Source organism: Lynx rufus, unplaced genomic scaffold (genome assembly GCF_022079265.1).
Source record: "Lynx rufus isolate CCGP_SWC_20201006 ecotype Redwood Valley unplaced genomic scaffold, mLynRuf1.p SCAF_18, whole genome shotgun sequence".
In the NCBI taxonomy this organism is placed as follows: Eukaryota; Metazoa; Chordata; class Mammalia; order Carnivora; family Felidae; genus Lynx; species Lynx rufus.
Window position 1 is genome coordinate 7966722 of NW_025814832.1, and position 19377 is coordinate 7986098.

The following is a 19377-nucleotide window of genomic DNA, read 5'->3' on the forward strand; positions in this document are numbered from 1 at the left end:
AGCAGGTCTGTTTGATGGGGATGAGGAGGTGGGGTGCAGAGAGCCTCCGGAAAGGCTGGTGTGTGGGAGGGAGGCCAGCCCGACTTCACTGACAGGGGAGAGGAGTCAGGACCGAAGTGCAGAGGGACGGGAAGGCCTCCTTCATGGTTCTTAGGTCTGGGCGGTGTTCTTTTCGAGCCACACGCCTATGGTCCAGGGCAGTGTCGTTCAGACCGCAGGCTGTGACCCATCAGTGGTCATGAGATCGTTTAAAGGTTGCGATCAATAGTGTTCAGAGACTTAGAATAGAATGTAAGTGCATACCCTCCATACACTTTGTAAAGGTAAGCGTTGTTGCAGGAGACTTTCCATGGCTATAATCTGTGGGTTTTAACCCGGCAGGCCTGGCCCTTCCCAAAGGCTTTGGGGAGCGAGACCTTAGTAATGGGGGGAAAGGCAGCATCGACTCGGCTGTTTCCACAAGACCAGCTTTTAATATGACCGTGACCGGAAGCACGAATAAATAAACGCCAGAGAAAATGGAGAAACCAAATCAAACCAAACCTCAGAACATCAAAACCCAAATCTGGAGAATGAAACAAAACAAAACAGATCTCTGACAGACAGACAAAACAAGCCCCCCACCCCCAGAGAAACAGAATTGGACTGTACAAGCCGGGTCACGAGGACAGCAGGATGACGCAGGTCCCCTGGATGAGCGCTGGAGTTGCCCAGGCCGCCCTGCCTCCACCAGGCGCTGGGACGGGGGTGGGGGTGGCCCTGGTCAGCCCACAGGCCGGCTCGGGCAAAGGGGTTTGTGGGCAGGTTAAGAACCTTCACAAACTACACAGGGACCGGACGTGGCTGAGAGTTCTGAGCTTTTCCTCTTGACCGTGCCGTCGCGATTCCAGCGTGGCCACGGGGTGGCTCTGGGGCTGGAGCCTGGTCCCACTGCAGGACTGCAGAGTGGCCGGCGGGAAGCGCACGGAGGAGAGTCATGAACAGAGACGGACGAGGGGGTGGCGCCGCGAGCAGTCTCAGCATGCAGGTGCTTTATACATCTGGCAGTGAGATGTGATGGCAGGTTGGTTCTCGGACAGTTCCAGAGTGTGACTCTTTTCTCCTAAGAGGGACGCACGGCGGGGCCCGAGGACGCGTCGTGTCAGACGTGGCCGCAGCGAGGTTTTGGCAGATAGTTTGCTATGTGTGCATAGGGGGCTCTTGCTTCCTTCTGTCATCAGGGGCCATCCCACCTGAGCCTGCTGTCCCCTGTCCTGGGTCTTGGGCCTCAAGGTCTGTTTGGGAGGGTGCCGGGTGGTCCATGGGCTGTCAGCAGGCAATCTCCTCCAAGGTCCCCAGGGCCGTCTGCAGGGGCACATTCACAGTGTGGCTGATGGTTTCAGAGTGGTTTGGCATCGTGTCACAAGTGCTCTGGAGGCAAGGAGATAGGGGGTGCTGATATTCATTCTGCAAAATGTTGTCATGATGCCCCTGGCAGCCCAGCCTAGGCCCTGGGAACTGTGGCCCCTGCTTGTGGGCTCTCCCAGGGCACCACGGCCCCTGCCCCAGACATCTCAGGGGCTGGCTTGCTGTCGCGGGGCCCGAGGCTGGAGGGGCCTCGCTGCCTTCAGGATCCTCACCATTGCCCACTTAGGTGCCCCCAGGGTAGGGACCGGGTGCCCTGGTGATGGGGTTTAGCAGCTGCCCCGATGTGTCACCGAAAGCTACTTCTGAGTGCTCTCTAACTCCGAGGCAGGAGCATGTCCCCTCCTGTCCTCCTCCTGGGGTCCTCCCTTGAGGCCTTTCTGGGTAGAGGACGACCAGGCTGGGGGCATGGGGTGCCAATTGCTGAGGCCTAGGAGGAAGTGGGGAGGCCCCCAACCAGCCAGAACCAGAGTAGTCACGGCTCCCCAGTGGACCTTTAGGGTTAGGCTGGCCCCTGGCAGTCTCGGGTCCCTGGACAGGGTGGGGCTGGGGGGCCTTGAGCTTTCCCAGTGACTCCCATGCCGCGGAGGGCTGGAGGCTGGGAGGGATGGGAGCAGAGAGATAGCAGCCAGGAGGCTGTGCCAAGAATGTGGGGGAGATCTGATGAGGATGGGGCTGCGGTGGGGGGAGGTGACAGAGGCTGAGCACTTACTGTAAATTAGGCACTGCTGACTGCTTTACAGGCATGGTCCCACTTAATGCAAATGACAAGTCCCTGAGGTGCCTGTGACTCGACAGGTGCTCAGGGAGGTAACCCACCTGCCCTCAGGCACTGAGCTGGGAAGCAGGGACCTGAGTGCAGATCCCCGGCCCCTTCCACGCTGCCTTCCCCTCAACAGACACTGGTTTCTATTCAACAGAGGCTGCAGGGGCCCGGGAGAACCTAAGCAGAGATTTTTCGCCCGGGAGATGGGTAGAGACATGGCGTCTGGAGCAGAAACGGGGGCCTCCTGGGGGGAAGGGGCTGGGATCACTTTGGATTTGGATTTGCTGACTCCAGGGGGGTGGTGGCTGCCTCACGGGCCTGGCATTCTCAGGGCGAAGTCTCAACCGGGAAAAGCCAGAGATACCTGTACCAGGCAGCTGAGGCCAGAGCCCAGGAGCAGACTGAGTTTGGGAAGGAGAGCACACAGCCATAAGAGGTGGGGCCTCACTGGCCGCTCGAGGGAAGAGAGGCAGAGTAGGACGGCGGTCAGGGGGGCTCTGCGTCCGGCTCTGCCATTCATCGCCTGGGTGACCTTGACCTTTTAGGCCTCAACTGCCTCAAATACAAAATGGAGAGAACAGACCTTTCTCCAGGGTAACCGCACAGCTGAAATGACAAGGTACGCTTATGGCCTGCAGCATGGAGCCTGACGCCTACTTGGAACGCACTAGGAGGCGGTTACGTGGGTAACAACCTCGCGGGGCCCCGAGCTCCGCGTCCCCTTCCGAAGGAGTAAAGCGCCAGTGACGTCCTCACTTGCACCTTGACACCCTGAGAGTAAGGGAGCGGAGCCTCCCTGCTTCCCCCAAGGCACGCGATGAGGGCTGTAAGGCTCCAGCCCTGGAGAAGCTAGACTGGGCCAGGTATTGGCTACATCCATGGCTTGCTATCAGGCTCTGGATGGGTGTCAGAGAGAGCCCCGGGCTCCGTGGGAGTGTCCTTGGACAACCTGAGTTAAGGCGTGTCTCCCCCGCCCAGGCCCTGACATCTGGTCTCATGCAGCCCCACAAAAGCAGAGAACAGAGCAACCTAGAGCACACAGGCTACTCTTACCACGTTCTCGTCGTGGCTCCCTTCGTCCTCTTCTTTACCAAGCAAGTCTAAGAGCTTCTCTTTGATCAGCTGCAAGAAAATCAGGACAGGGTTGGTCAGGTAGAGCGACCAGCTCTGGGAGCCCCTGCCCAATCTTTTGGCTGAAGCGAGGTTTTGGTGCAGGAGGTAGATCCTGGAGGAGGTCACAGGAGGCCCCTTCTGGCACGGGGACCGTTTTCTCTTGTGGAAGGAGCGTGTGGATGAGCAGCCTGGGAGCCCCTTTCTGAGGCTGGGCCTGGGGGAGGAGATTACCAATCACTTTCCAGGCCTGAGAGCCCCACTGTTCGTAAGACCAGGGCCCCCCCTGAGTTCATAACATTCGATTCCTAGCGACGAGGGGCAGTTATTAAACATGTTACTTGGCAGGATGCGATTTCCGTAACTTTATAACAACTCTTCCCCAAAATTAATAAGCAAAGCAGAATGAGATCTGGCCGTGGGTGACTTGGGTTTGGGGAACAAGGTCACCATGCCGGGAGGGGGAATGTGGCACTCCAGAGGACCCTGGTACTCGGGGTCCTCCAGCTCCCCACAATGGTCCCCAGGGGCCTTTGGCCAAGGACGGCCCTCTCTGGGAGGCAGGACACTGCTGTGCCGGCTCTTCTTGCTGGCGCGAAACTCTGGTGGCCCTGGGGACACTGAGGAACCCCCTTAGGAATTCTGGAGACACTGGAGCCAGCCCAGCTCTGGAGGACGCAGGGGAGACGGGGTGGGAAGGGAAGGCTGAGGAGCAAAGGAATTCTCAGAGCCAGAAGCCGCTGTCTATTGTTTGAGATGCTTTCAGAGGCTCTGTTCCAGCTGCGTTTTGAGGGGACATCTCTGGCTGTGAACAGCCAGAAATGGCCTGTGTGCCTTTGTTCCTGCTTCCTCAGAATTGATGAAGTCGTCAGGAAATGCCGCTTCTCTAAGCCTGCCTGCACCAGGATAGGCACTACTCAGGTGACGGGCCACCCAGAGGGCCCATGTGTGCATGCGTGTGTGTGTGTGTGTGTGTGTGTGTGTGTCTGCTGGGTGAATGTAGTATATATGTGTGTGTGTGTATTTACGAGTGGTACCAGGGTGTGTGAGTGGTGTGTGTGGGGGGGGGTATGCGTGTGCATGTGCTGTGAGTGTGTGGGTGCAGACACACACACGTATGAAACCACCACAGCTGGTCTTGCGTGGGAGGGGCTCAGAGCTGGCCTCAGTTCTGGCTCTTCTCCTTCTCGATGCTTCCTCTCCCTTCCTGCAAGTGTGGACAGCCCACGGATCTCCCAGCTGCCTGGGGATAGGACTGTGGCTTCTGTCTCTCTTGGACCCACCCCCTCCTCCCTGCCTAGGACTTGGTGATAGACAGTATTTGTGGACAGGGAGGAGAAAGCGGGTTCTGGGTGGAAAGAGGCCACCCTCTCCCCCATGCATCAGGGTAGGATGAGAGTATCAGCATACGGTCATTTCCCCACGAACAACCCCAGTCTTACCTCGTAAATATAATCAAAGAGCTCTAGTATTGTAAGGATACTAGCACCAATAAACAGCCCCATCTGACCACCAATATCACCTGGAGAGAGAGAAAAGGTCAAAGATTTGGCTTTACTCATGGCCCTTCTAGGAAGGAGTGAACAAAGAACTCAGAAACCAGACCTCCCTCCACGGGGAGCCTGGGCCTTAGGTAGGTCAGGCCCTGGACAACTCCCTCCCTCATTGCACAGCACCCAGTGTGGATGGGAATTAACCCAAATGCTTACTGGAGGGCCTACTGTAAGACCTCACAGGCTAATGGGCTTATTCAATTACCTTCAGAACCACACTCAAAGCCTCGCTTTGTCTCTGGGCTGGGAATAGAGACAAGAAGTGTGTGGTCTTGGCCTGGGGACAGGACAATGGAGCCCAAGACTCATGTGTCAGGTGCCTTGGGCGTGGGTCTCGGAAACAATGGCACAAGAGACCTTCCTACCCTCCCAATCATGAAGAGGCCCACAGGGCCAACTCAAGGCACCTCTCACCTTTGGGATAAGGTCATAGGAAGCATTCCCCTAACTCCCCCACCTCAAAGTACATGCTCAATTTGGTCTTTTCCTAGAGTAGATGTTCTTGCTGGGGGGTATATAGGCCCCATTGACCAAAGTGTTTCTTGACTGGTCTTCAGGTCCCCCCCCAGTGTAGATACCTGGACATGCCCCAAGTCTATAAAATCAGAATCTCTGATTCTGGGGTCTGGAAGTCAGGATTCTTAAATTCCCAGGGGATTCTCCAACCCACCAGGGTCTGAGAACAACTCTCCTGTGGGAGTTGTGGACAGTTGGAGACCCTTTGGAAATGAATGCAAAACATTACAAGGGTGTACCTGGGCATTTGTACTGGGAGAGTCCCTATTTGAGAAGCTATTATCAGATCCTCAAGGGTCCCCCCAAAAGTCCAAATGCTTGGCTCTGGAAGTCAGCGTGGTCGAACAGAGGGCTCAGAGTATTTGCGTTTGGAGAGTGGCCACCAGCCTGCTGTGTGGTTTTGATAACCCCTGACCTTCTCAGTAGCTTTGCCTTCAAAGGACATTTGGTGGTGGAGGGGAGTGGAGGAGAGAACTGTGAGGTTCTTGCCAGCTGAAGCCTCTGAGACCGTTAGCTGCTGGGCTGGGCGGGGAGAGGGCCTGGGAAAGGGGGTGCACCGGGCTGACCTCGTGGTCTGAGAACTTTCTGTTGGCCACATCTGCCCTCTCTGATTACAATCCCTGATTATGGCCGAGTGGGGTCAGACAACCACAGTCCCAGGTGAGCAGGCAGAGAGGGCGGGAAGGGGGCTCTTCCTGGGTGGGCTTGGAGCTGGGCTCCAACGGTTCCCCTCACTCCTCTCCCCCCTGCCCTCTCTGATGCCCTTCGTGGGGACATTACTGGGGAGTGGGTTCTTACAGGTGTTCATGTCAGGTGTGAGGTGTGTGTTTGCACGTGTGTGCAGTGTGTGTGAGTGTGGGTTATGCGCCAGGGTCCTCTGCATGTGCACATGCTTGTTTAGTAGAAGAAGCATGTCTGGCTGTCGATGGCTTCACGCAGGTGGCTATTTACGTCTAGGGTGGGGACCCTGAGTGTGTCTAAGTGTGTGTGAGTGCGGCTTTGTGGGGGTGGGCATAGTGCGTCTGAGTGTGCGGAACCTGTGTGAGCATGTGTGTGCGTACGGACAGGTGTGTGTGATGAGTCTGTGGGTCTGTGCCACCGTGCACCGGTGTGCGTGGCTCAGCATGGTGTGCGTGTGTGCGCGCTTTGGGGCGGGGTGTGCTGTGTGTGGATGAGTGCCTGTGCGGTGTGCGCTGGGGTGAGGGCGGGCTGCGCAGCGGTGAGGGAAGGGCCCAACGGGCTTGGGGACTGAGTGCTTGTGAGCGGCACTCACTCTTGTCACGGGAGGCACAGATGGCAGCATGATTTCTCAGCAGGCTATTCTGGGTGGGAACAAGATGCTGGGAACATCTCATCCTCATATCAGATGCAGAGATGAGCTATCCTTTCTGACAGATTCAGAGCTCAGGCCCTTCTCAGTGTGTGTGTGTGTGTGTGTGTGTGTGTGTGTAAGACAGAGAGAGAGTGAGAGCGAGAGAGAGAGAGAGAGAGAGAGCGAGCGAGCTGTGAGCCTATATGGGGGGATGGGGAGAGCCCTGTCTTGAGTTATCTTTAGGAAATGAAGGAGGGGGATGCCTGGGTGGCTCGTTGGTTAAGCGTCAGACTGTTGATCTCGGCTCAGGTCGTGATCTCAGTTTGTGAGTTTGAGCCCCATATCGGGCTCTGCGCTGATGGCGTGGAGCCTGCTTGGGATTCTGTCTCTCCTTCTCTCTGCCCCTCCCCCGCTTGTACGCACACTTTCTCTTTCTCTCTCAAAAAAAGAAAAAAAAAAAAGAAATGAGGTGACAGAGGCAGGGTGAGTGGGTCTACATGTCTGGAGCATGACCTCTACCTCCGGCCCAGGACATTAGAGTCTTGGCTTAGTCCCTTTTGGCCGCAACAGCGTCTGAGACCCAAGTGACAGCCACCTTAACCCAACTGGGTCCCAGCTTTGGCCCAGTCCCCAGTCGCCTGGGAGAGGTGCAGAAATGCTCACATGGTGCCTGGAATCACCAGCGGGGGCCCTGGGTCTCTGGCATGGTGACTGTCCAGGTACCAGAAACTATTCTTTATGCGCCTTCTGTGGGCTGAGGCTTTACCCCGGCTAACCATCACAATGAACTCATCAAGCAGCTTTATTAGACCCATTTCACAGATGAGGGGCCTGACGTCCAGTGAGTGAGGCCACTTGCCCACATTCTCGGAGCTGGTATGCAGTAGTCTTTGGCTCTGAACCTCTATACTTCCCTCTACACCTGCCACCCACCTCCCCCAGGATACCACTCTCTGTCCAACTCACAGGGACAACAGCGGCTAATTCTCCTTGTAGGGACAGCATCATGTCCTCTCTTGAGAGTGAGCTGGACTTGGGAGAAGGACCCAAGGCACAGATCTTTCAGCTGACCACCTCCGGGGGTTTTGTGAGTTTGGCGGGGGGCAGGGTTGAACGGAACTCCCTGCATCCGTTATTTGGCGGTGCGGCCAGGGGAGCTGATGTAAACTCGAGTGGGGGCGGCAGTCAGGTTTGTAGACATCTGGGGATGTGTGACCCTTTTTTTGTGTTTGACAAAGGACTCTCAATCCAGGGGGGACATCTGGCCCCAGTGCTGCCATGTTGCTTTCCAGTCCCACACTCACACTCACTGCCTGGGGACCACCCAAAGCTCAGCCTTCCCTCCATTGGACAGCTCTTTTCCCGCTGCGGCCCCGGGACTGTCACTCCAACCTGGGGGCAGAAGACCGCAGAGTCCAACGGGGCAGCCCTGGGAAGGCCCTGAGAGACCTTTCAGCTCACTTGCATCATTGTGTCAATGGGGAAGCTGAGGCTTAAATTGGGGCATGAGCTGAGCCTAAAACCTCCGCCACACCGGAGGCCTTCCCATTCTGGGACAGAGGGCGTAATTAGCACATTGAGAGTGCTGTCTGCCTGCCTACCCCCTGCCCACTCCCCCTCACTCCCCGCCATGACGTGTGGAAATTTGTGCAACAGACACCGACATACCGAGTAAGGCAGCAACTTCATATGCCTTCTTCTGTTCAATCGTCTCATAATTGAGCGCTTCAAAAAATATATCCAGAACGAGGATGTTCTCTCTGCAGAGGGAATATCCAGTACCATACACGGTGAGGACCATCGGGATCCACGCAGGCCATCCAACCCAGCTTTCCCATTGACAGAGGGAGGGGCTGAGGCCCAGGAAAGTGAAACGACCAGCCCAAAGTTAGAGCTGGTCAGCGACAGAGCTGACCTTGGAACCAAGAGCCCTGACCCCCAGCCCAGTGCTCTGGAGGCACATATCAGGTGTCCCTCTTTGGGACAGCTTTCCACGAGTCCTACCTGGCCTCCAGGTCTCTGGGCCCCCCACAGGGTCTTCCTGGCTCCCCACCTGCAGGTGAGTTCCGCACTCTCTTGACAAGCTCTTCACTCTCTTGCCTTGCTTGCCCCAGCTGACCTCCCGGGTGGCCTCTACCCACTCCGGAGAGCCCCCCGCCATGCTCCTACTTGGATTTATAACAAGGTTGTCCTAGTGGGACGCCCGTGCGCTCACACTGCCAAATCAGCTGCCAGGCTCAGGGAGGAACAAATCTATATCTGGCCGAGGGGTTCCCTTTTCCTCTTTTAGGCAGGTGTGTTAACAAGACACATCTTGGCAGGAAAAGTCATCGCTGCTGGCAGAACGTCGGCTCAGCAGCAGGGCCTGGCACCTCCTTTTCTCCATCTCCTGCGACGCTGGTCACAGTGGCCTCGGTGCCCCTTGTTTGCAACCGGCTGAGCCAGAGCTGCCCCGGGATGGGCTCCGGTGGCCGTGTGGCAGGAGGGAGCGGCTGGTGAGAGAGAAGCAAATCCTCCTCTTCATGCAGGGCTCCCCGAGGCGCCGCTCAAAGTAAGTGTCACCATCGCTTGCCTGGGTGATGACAACTGCCTCCTACCAGGCCGCCTCCCTTTCTTCTGGCTTCCCTTCTGTCCTCCACACTGCCCCCTGAAGGATCTTTCTAAAACTGCTAGAAAACATTACAATTCAGGGACGCCTGGGTGACTCCTTTGGTTGAGCGGCTGACTCTTGGTTTTGGCTCAGGTCATGATCTCACGGTGTATGAGTTTGAGCCCCGAGTCAGAATCTGTGCTGACAGTGAGGAGCCTGCTTGGGGCTCTCTCTCTCTCTCTCTCTCTCTCTCTCTCTCTCTCTCTCTCCCTCTCTCTCTGCCCCTCCCCTGCGTGTGCTCTCTCAAAATAAATAAATAAAACGTTAAAAATAATTACATTTCAGTTCCTCTGTCACCCAGGCTACATTTAAAATGCTCACTAGCCACATGCGGTTAGTGGCTCCCTTGTTGGTCCTCGGAGATACACAATCTGTGCTTCTGCCGTCATGGCAGAAAGTTCTGTTGCAGAGCAGTGGTCTAAAATACACGGTTGAGGCTGTCACCTACTTGAAGCTCATCAGAGGCCCCCTCCTCTTTTTGGATAAAATCCACTCCCTGTCCCCAGGGAGACGAGGCCCTCTTGCTCTGACACATCCACCTGTCCCAGCTCCCTCTGGCCATTCTCTTGTCTGCCCTGTGCCTGGGACACCTCTGCTCCCAAGACTTCCATTCATTTATTCTGTTAAAAGACATTTTTTTGAATGCCAGCTCTGTGCCAGACCCTCCACAGCAGCGAACACAAGGAAAGGCTGCAGCCTTCAGGGGGCTTTCCGTCTAGTGGGGCACACACACACGAGAACATGGAAATGACACCCTTAGGTGAATGCCACAAAGGAAAACACCAGAGTGCTTGGACAGAGATTGAAAAGGAGGAGAACTAATTTAGCTGTTTGAGATGACCTTGAAATGGAGACCTGCACAATGAGGAACCAGGTGGGTAAAGTGCGAGAGGAAAAGCATTCTGGGTGGAGGGAATGAAATGTGCAAGCCTGCCTGGAAAACTCCTACACATCCTCTTAAACAAGATCGCTGAAGCTGGGGCATGTGACTGGCTCAGTACATTAAGCTTCCGACTCCTTTGTTTAAATTTTTTTTTATGTTTTTATTTTATTTTTGAGAGAGAGAGAGAGAGAGAGAGAGAGAGGCAGAGAGAGAGGGAGACAGAATCTGAAGCAGGCTCCAGGCTCTGAGCTGTCAGCACAGAGTGGAACTCATGGGCCATGAGATCATGACCTGAGCTGAAGTTGGACACTTATGCAACTGAGCCACCCAGGCGCCCCCAAGCTTCTGACTCTTGACTTCCGCTCAGGTCATGATCTCACAGTTGGGGAATTCAAACCCCACATCAGATTCCATGACTCTGACAGCACGGAACCTGCTTGATATTCTGTCTCTCCCTCTCTCTCTCTCTCTGCCCCTCCCCTGCTCGCTTTCTCTGTCTCTCTCTCTCAAAATAAAGAAATAAACTTAAAGTCTCTGAAGCTTTCCTTGAGGGCAACCCCATGTGAGGTGCAATCAACCAGCCTCCCTTCCTGCCTGTATCAGCCTGTAAAGCATTCAGACGTTCGCTCCTCTCTCAAGACTGTAAGCTCCTTAAAGGCTGGGGGAGGGGCTGCTTCTTAATCATCTTTGTCTTCACTTTCTGAGTCCTAAACACAGAGCTTGGCACACGGCCGAGGGTCAGTTCAGTTCTGCCAAACGGAGCTTCCCTCTGCCCTCCTCCTCGACTGCCCCCAGTTTCTCCTGGGTCCATCCCTTCTCCCTCTGCCTACCGGTGCCCACTGAGCTTACGAGATATATTTTTCTGATTTGTTGAATTTCTTCTCGAGGTACTTGGCTGACGTCTTGCTGGGGATCTTCACCATGGACAGCTCTTTGTTGTAGCGGGTCAGGTTGCAGGGTGTCCTGCAGAGACAGTAATTACTGTCCTTCTCCGCCAGCAGACCTGCGGGGGAGAGGGGGGCGGGGCTTAGTCAGCTGTGGGGGCGGGGCCCCAGGGTTCCAGCCGCTGGGGAGGTGGGGGCGCGGAAGCTGGGAGGAGGGGCCATCCCCGGGAAGTGAGGGGCGGGGCTGTGGAGATGAGGGGAGCTGGGCTTTGGCTATAGATTGGTGAGGGTGTGAGCACTCATGAAAAGTGCCCACTCTATGTGTCTCTCTTGGTCCTGTTCTCCTTCCACTTCCTTTATTGTTATGTTGTCCTTTAAAAATTGTTGAAAGGCACCGCTTTTGGAGAATGGGTTCCACAGGAGTCCTGGCCCCTTCAGCTTCCCAGAGCCTTCTCTGCTCCTAGCCTCAGTGTTCTCATCCACAAAGTGGGCCTCCCGTCACGGGCAAACATGAGAGAACATTTTATCTAAAACCCAGGGCTCAGTGGTATTCCCTCTGAGGCTCCTTCCTAGCCAGAGCCTGCCTCCGGTGCCTGCTGGGGCAGGGTGCAGGCAAAGATTCTCAGTTCCTGTCCCTAGAAGCAACCTCCCGCACCTTTTCTGCTCCTGTCTTCACCTGAGGAAGGGGTGGCTAAAGATATCACTTCCTTCCCTCCGTCTCTCTGATCATGGCAGTGTTACCCATGGGATTCCATACTCCAAGGAGAGATGTCTTTGTACACATCTTTCACCCTTCTCTAAGGCCGGCGCCTCCCCCCCACGATCAGTCCTTCTGGAAGCAACTGGACACAGGAGTCCAGAGCTGTCCTAGCTTAGCTCCAGCAAGTGCAGCTGCTGAACGAACTTGAGTCCCTATGATTTAAACATGCTCTCTGCTCGTCTTGATCATAGACCACTTCCCAGGTGCAGAGAGAGGCAGGCAGGTGGAGTGAGTCTAGCTTTGGGGTTGTGGCTTGTTTGTCGGATCTCCTGCACCTGAAGTTTTCCAGTGGGGGATTCCAGCAGTTATTCCAACCCATGAGCACCCAGCCAGAGGAGGAGGAGGGAGAAATGCACAGCGGCTGCCCCTTCCCCCCTCCCCTACCTCCTTCGGTGCCCACCCAGATGTCTACTGTTCATTCATCCTCTCTCCATCTCTGTCCCTTCCTCTGTGCTCCCCAGTGCTCTCCATTCCCCTGAAACCCACCCCTTCTCTACCGCACCTCTCTACTTCCTCTCACTCCCCCAGTGCCTCGCCAGCCCTCATCCGCCTGCATCAGTTTCCTCCCCTCTCTCTCTCCTGCCTCCTCTCCCCCTTCCTCTCCATTTCCTACAGTGCTGCAGCCCCAGCCAGCCTCTCCTCCCCCCTCCGGTGCCCCTTCCGCCCTATCTCTCCCACACCCAGAACACCTCTGAGGTCTCAAGCTCAGCTCCCACTCCCTTTGTCCCCCAGTACTGACCTAGGGCAGGCTCTGCGCACTCCTTGTGCTGCTCCGGAGTACAGAAAGGGGCATCCCCTGCAAAGAAGAGACACAAGGAGACGTACTCAGGCAGCAACCCCTCCCTCCTGGGCTGGGGAAAGGGAATGCATCCTGCAACCGGGGAGGAGCAGCAGTCCCCCGGCAGTCAGAAGGGAATCACCCATAAGAGCTGGGGGCAAGTGGGGGTGCAGTGTTACCCAGAGCCAGGGGATTAGGTCTGCTCTGCTCTGGGAGCTTGGGCAGGTGAATATAGGGTCTGCCTAGCTAACTTCTCCCAGATTGCTGCGCTGGCCCAACTAGCTCAGGTGGGTGACAGGTGAGAAAGCCTTGGTGGCTGAAAGTAGAGACTGGCAGAAAGCACCTCTACCTCCAGGCACACATCTTCGCCTTTAACTCACACGGATACCTCCGGAAATAGGAAATACCATGTCTGTTTCACCCCTGAGAGTCTTGAGGTTAAAGTATCCTGCCTTCCCAGGACATCAGAGCTAGCAGTGATGGAGATGGGTTTTGAATACACTGGTCTGACCAGTCTGACCCGGAGGCCAGGGCCACACCTCTGCTGTCTGTGAACAAGCCCCACTTTGTAAGTTTCTTGCCCTTAATTCGGTAACAGAGATGCCAGTAAGAATGTCATGGGTAGAACGGTTAAAACCTCTACTGCTTGCTTTTGGCTCAGGTTCCACGGGGGAACCTTACTGGCTGGTGATCCAGTCTGATCCATCAGGCAGGTAACATTCCCCAGTGCTGTATCCTTCTCTATGGTCTCTCAGTAGAAATCCAGACGCCACCTCTGCCCCCCCACCCCCAAATCCCAGGCCCGGCCTTTTTTTTCCCCGGGTGCTAAAATTAAACCTACCACAATGTCCTTTCCTTACTATTTCCCTAAACACCCTTTTCAAGAGCTGAGAGCTGGTATGCTTCCTTCTTTCCAACAATAACAATGTAACTGGTGTTTCTCTTTTTGCTCTGTCTTCTGGGAAGCTCAGAGGCAATTTTAAAGATCAACAATTATACAATTAGATTTCTAGAAAAACTTACTGATTACTGATGAAATAGAGTTTAGCTATAAGCTAAATCTGAGCATTGGTTATAAAAGAAAGCAATTGATAATGAATTAAATGTCTGATATAAGGATTTAGTTAAATAAACTTAAATAAAGTATGATATGGCCATGAAATGGTAGCCATTGAATAGGATAGCAAAGCTCCCAACACATAGTAGATCATCAGTCAATACTACTTTTGGTTCCTCTCCGCGTGTGCTAATAAAATGACCACTGACTTTTGCACTTTTATATTTTAGCCTAATTTTATCCTCCTAACAACTAATGATTGTATTTTAGAGATAATGAAGGTAAGAACGGAGAGATTTAGTAACTTGGGCCAGGTCACACAGCAGATAAGTGGAGGAATCTGAATTAGAAGCCAAGGTCCCTTCCTCCCAGCTTGTCATCCTTCCTTCTCTGCTGCGAAACCAAACTCTTCATGCTTGAATTAGCCCTCACGCCATGCCCCTTCCCCTGCAACCCCACTCCACCCCTCGTGCTCCTGCCTCTGATTAGCCGACTACCTCTAATAAGATGGCTACATGCATTGTTAGTCTGACACCAGAAATATCAGCACATGCGCATCTATTTGCCAGCTGAGGGACTTTTGCCTCATCTGAAAGAGTGCTAGACATTTGGATGCGAGAAGGAAACCATCTGGATGAAAGCAACAGACACCTGGATGTTTGAACAGGTGCCACACCAGGATTCAAGAATTGCAAGGGCTCCAATACCTGGACACTGAACCCTAGGAGGTAAGAGCAGCAAACAATTAACAAACACGTTGAGCACTGGCAGGAGCATTCTTTAAACATCTGGACACTTCTGGACACCAGGATGCTGCCCTGGTTGCTAGACTGGTTGTTTCCATCTGCCGTCCACGTGTTTGGGACCAAGTACTAGCCTTTCCCAGAACAGCATCCCTGTGGGTCCTCATGGAGTGGGTACAGTGGTTCCCGCTAGGGTGAGAAGGGCACAGAAGGTCTCAGGCAGTCCCTTGGCACTGACCTGGCATGTGCACCATACGACAGTTGCAATTCTCCACGATGTAGCGCGTCTCACAGTCGATCCGACAGGCGGTGATGCTGTAAACAGGAAAGAAGTCGAGTCCCATCTCTGAGGATCGACACTCACCCCACGGTGGGGGCAGGTATGTGAGCTGCAAGACAGGAAGGTGGGGGCAGCAGTCAGCCCTGGAGGTTCGGCATCGACAGCCTTAATAGCGCATTCACTTACTTACTCAATCAACAAACGATTATTGACCATCTGCTACAGGACAATCTAGCTCCATTGACCTCATAGGCTTTCCACGTCTGCCTCCAATACTCATTTTGCTGTCTCGTATAACCTTCCCATAAAGGCCAATCTCGAAGTCTCTTACACTTGCCACGTGTCTTTCTACCTCCATACTTTGTCATCTCCAAACTCTTGGAATGACCCAACTAAATTCTACCTTCTTGGCTGGGAACATTGGGACCCCAGACCTAGACTTGGGGGCCAGAACCTTCAGAGGGTCCAGGAAGAAATGGCATAATCAATGTTATTTATGATCTGTGGCCCAGACTAGATCATTCCTCCAGTGTCATGCTATGGATGAACTCCTTTGGGGAAAATGTCCTTATTCTCAGAGGTCCAATGTCCATAGAATGCTGTCATGCCTATGGTACATGCCTGTTGGGACTGGGGAAGGTGAAGGGCGAGGGAAATGAATGGCTGTGAGCACTTATGTGTGAAGCCCCGAACTAAATCCTTTATATTTATCTTTTTTATTTAATTGGAGAAAAAAAATGCAACAAAATGCATGTTTTTAGAGCACAGTTCAACAAATTCTAAAAAATGTATACACTTGACTGGGGCGCCTGGGTGGCTCAGTCGGTTGAGTGTCCGACTTTGGCTCAGGTCATGATCTCACGGTCTGTGAGTTCAAGCCCCACGTCAGGCTCTGTGCTGACAGCTCAGAGCCTGGAGCCTGCTTCGGATTCTGTGTGTGTGTCTCTCTCTGCCCCTCCCCTGCTCTCTCTCTCTCAAGTAAATAAACATTAAAACTTTTTTAAAAAAATGTATACACTTGTGAACCTACCACTTAAATCAAGACCTAAGACATTTAAAAAAAAGTTTACTTATTTATTTTGAGAGAGAGTGTGTGCACACGTGTGAGCAGGGGAGGGGCAGAGAGAGAGAAAATTCTAAGCAGGTCCTGCACTATCAGTATAGAGCTGGACGTGGGGTTTGATGCCAACCATGAGATCATGACCTGAGCTAAAATCAAGAGTCGGTTGCTCAACCTACTGAGCCACCCAGGCACCGTAAGACCCAAGACATTGAAAATCACCCCACAGAATTCCTTCCTCTCCCTTTCCAATCAACCCCCACCCATCCACCCAGCCAATCTCTGTTACGGATTCTACCACCATAGGTTGGCTTTGGCTGTTCTCAACCTTCATGTAAATGAGAACCTACACTGAGTATTCTTTTGTGTCTGGGTTCTTTGGCTCAACATAATGTTTTTGAGATTTATCCACACGGTTGTGTGCCTTAGTTCATTTTTTTTTTAAATTGCTGAATAGTTTCCCAGTGTATAAATATACCACAATCTGTATCCATTCACCTGATGACGGGCCCTTGGATTGTTTCCAGTTTTGGGTAATTATGAAAAAGTCCCTGTTAACATTTATGGACAAGTCAGTTCAGTTTTTGGACACATACTTTCATTTCTCTTAGGTAACCGGCTAGGAGAAGAGGTGGTTTGTTAAATAGGTCTCGGGATAACTTTTTATATGAAACGGTGGAACTGTTATCCACAGTTCTAGTACGGTCTTTCGTTACCACCAGGAGCGTATGAGAGTTCCAGTTATGTTGTACCCTTGCCAAATCTTGATTTTGTCCATATTTCTAATTTTAGACATTCATGTAGGGGTATAGTTATATCTCATTGTTGTTTCTATTTGTGGTTCTCTGCTGATTGATGATCTTGAGTGCAATTTTATGTGCTAATTGGCCATTCATGTATTATCTTTTGTGACATGTCTTTTCAAGTCTTTTGCCCATTAAAACAACTTGCTTACTTTTTACTTTTATTATTAAGCTGTAAGAGTTCTCCATATGTTCTGGATACAAGTCCCCTGTCAGATAGCATGTACTGAGAATATTTTCTCTCTACCTCCCATAGTTTGTGGCTGACTTTTCATTTTTTTAATGGTGTATATTTTTCCTACTTTTAAAAATCCCTCATTAAGATGTCATTTACAAATAATAAAATGTCTCAACTTTAATGGACAATTTAATGAATTTTTACAAGCGTGTACACCCTGGTAACAAGCATTCTAATCAAGATACGGAGCATCTCCATTAACCCCCCAAAGTCCCCTCCCCAGCCCTCAGGCCATCACCGATCTGCTTTCTGTCATAAATTGGCTTTGCCTGGTCTAGGATTTTATATAAATAGAAGCATACAGCATGCACCCTTTTGTGTCTGGCTTCTTTCTCTCAGCAGAACGTTTCCAAGATTCATTCATGCTCATGCATGTCTCAGTAGTTCATTCCTTTTTATTGCTGAATTTTACTTCTTCCTTTCTGGTCTTTATTTTTTATTTCTTTTTCTTGCTTCAGCGCACTGGCCAGAAACTGTATATTGTGTAACGTTGGAAAAAACTGAAGAGAGAAGATATCTTTACCTTGTTCCTGATCATAGGAGGAAAGGGTTCATTACTTCATTATTAAATGTGTTAGGTATATATATATTTTTTTCCCTAGAGGCCCTTGTCAGATTGAGAAAGTTCTCTCCTGTTTCTAGTTTGCTGAGCACTTTTACCTTTACTGGGTATTAAGTTTTGACAAATGTGTGTCCTGTTTCTACTGAGATGATCACATGATTTTCCTCCTTTGTTCTGTTAATATGGTGAATGTTACGGATTGATCTATAGATGCTGAACCCACCTTGCATTTCTGGCACAAGCCCCACTTGGTCATGGTTTGTTTATTATCCTCTTTATATTGTTGCTGTATTTAACCTACTAATGTCTCGTGGAAGATTTCTGTGTCTATGCTCATGAATGATATTGTATTTAATTTGCTTTTCTTGTGATGTCCAGTCAGGTTTGGTATTGTGGTTATACTAACTTCATAAACAAAATTATAAATTGTTTCCTTTCCTCTTTCTCTATTTTCTCAGTTTGTGTAGGCTTGGTATCATTCCTGTCCTAAATGTGAAGCCATCTGGACTTGGTGATGGTGTGTGTGTGTGATGATTTTTAATTATGAATTCAATTCCTTTAGTGGATTTAGAGACATTCAGACTTCCCATTTCTTCTTGTGGTGGTTTTGTTGTGCTGTTTTCCAAGGAATTTGTCCATTTCATCTAAGTTGTTGAATTTATTAGCATATAGTTGTGTATAATATTCTCTTATCAATTTTTAAATGTCTGAAAAATTGGTAGTAACGTCCTCTCTTTCGTTTCTGATATTAGTAACTGGTGTTATCTCTTTCCTTGTTTTTGATTTCTAATTTAATTATGCTTTGATCAGGAAACATACTATCCATGTTCCTTTAAAATTTACTGAGATTGAGTTACAGTGCAGCGTATGGTATATCTTGGTGAATGTTTCATGTGCACTTGAAAAGCATGTGTATCCTGTAATAGGCAATTAGGTCAAGTTGTTGGATAGTGTTGCTCCAATCTTCTATAGTTCTACTGAGTTTTTGTCTAGTTATTCATCAATTGCTGAGAGAGAAGTGTTCAACTCTCTAACTAGGACTATAGATTTGTCCATGTCTCCCTTTAGGGCTATTTTTGCCCCTTGTGTTTTTGAAACTTACCATGAGGCACCTACATATTTAAGATCACGATATCTTCTTGAGGGATTGATTCTGTTATCATTGTGAAATAACTCTCTTTATCTCATGCAATATATTTGTCTTGAGGTTTACTTTGTATAATATAGTCATACCAGCTTTCTTATACTTACTGTTTATCTTTTCCCATTCTTTAATTTTTTTTGGTCCACCTTTTGCTTTTAACCCATCAGAATATTTTTATATTTAAGGTACATTTCCTGTAAACAGCCTATTTGAGTACTGCTGTTTTACCTTGACAATCTCTGTGTTTTAATTGGAGGGTTTAATGCATTTACATTTAATAGTATTTTTGATACAGTTAAGTTGAAGTCTACTATCTTGCTCTTTGTTTCCTTTTTGTCCCCACTGCTATTTCTTCCTTTGTTCTACCTTCCTTGACTCCTTTTGGGGTAACTGAGTATTGTTTTAGGTGATCATTCCATCTCCTCAATTGGCTTTTGATTTATACCTCTTTGTACTATTATTTTTTTAACTTGCTGCTCTAGGATTTACAGTTTTCATCCTTATCAGAATCTATCTTGAATTAATATAATACCACTCCACATATAATTCTATTTCCATCCCTTCCTGTCCTTTATGCTATTGCTGTCATATATTTTACTATTACATCTGTTATAAACACCATGGTAGGTACACTGTTACTATTTATGCCTTAAGCATCCCATTAATTTTCAAAGAAGTTAAGAAAAAAAGAAAACATTTTATATTTACCCACATGTATATCATTTTCCCTGTTCACCATTCTTTTGTGTAGATCTGAATTTCCATTTGCTATCATTTCTCTTCAGGCAGAAGAACTTTCTTTATTATTTCTTTTAGTATGAGTTCACTTGTGGTAAATGGTGTCCATTTTCATTTATCTGTAAGAAGTGTTAAT

At 50.7% G+C, this 19377-nt stretch overlaps 1 protein-coding gene across 2 annotated transcripts in view; it reads right to left on the reverse strand.

The window, feature by feature from the left end:
* Window positions 1–1308: 1308 nt before the first annotated feature.
* Window positions 1309–19377, reverse strand: part of ASIC2 (acid sensing ion channel subunit 2) — a 1013190-nt gene continuing 995121 nt past the window's right edge. For both annotated transcript variants that reach the window (XM_047081726.1, XM_047081725.1), the window contains exons 4-10: window positions 14655–14805; window positions 12578–12634; window positions 11044–11197; window positions 8330–8421; window positions 4723–4802; window positions 3224–3292; window positions 1309–1410 (exon numbers count right to left, since the gene is read on the reverse strand). In XM_047081726.1, the coding sequence (XP_046937682.1) occupies window positions 1309–1410; window positions 3224–3292; window positions 4723–4802; window positions 8330–8421; window positions 11044–11197; window positions 12578–12634; window positions 14655–14805 (705 nt within the window). The remainder of the gene's footprint in view (window positions 1411–3223; window positions 3293–4722; window positions 4803–8329; window positions 8422–11043; window positions 11198–12577; window positions 12635–14654; window positions 14806–19377) is intronic.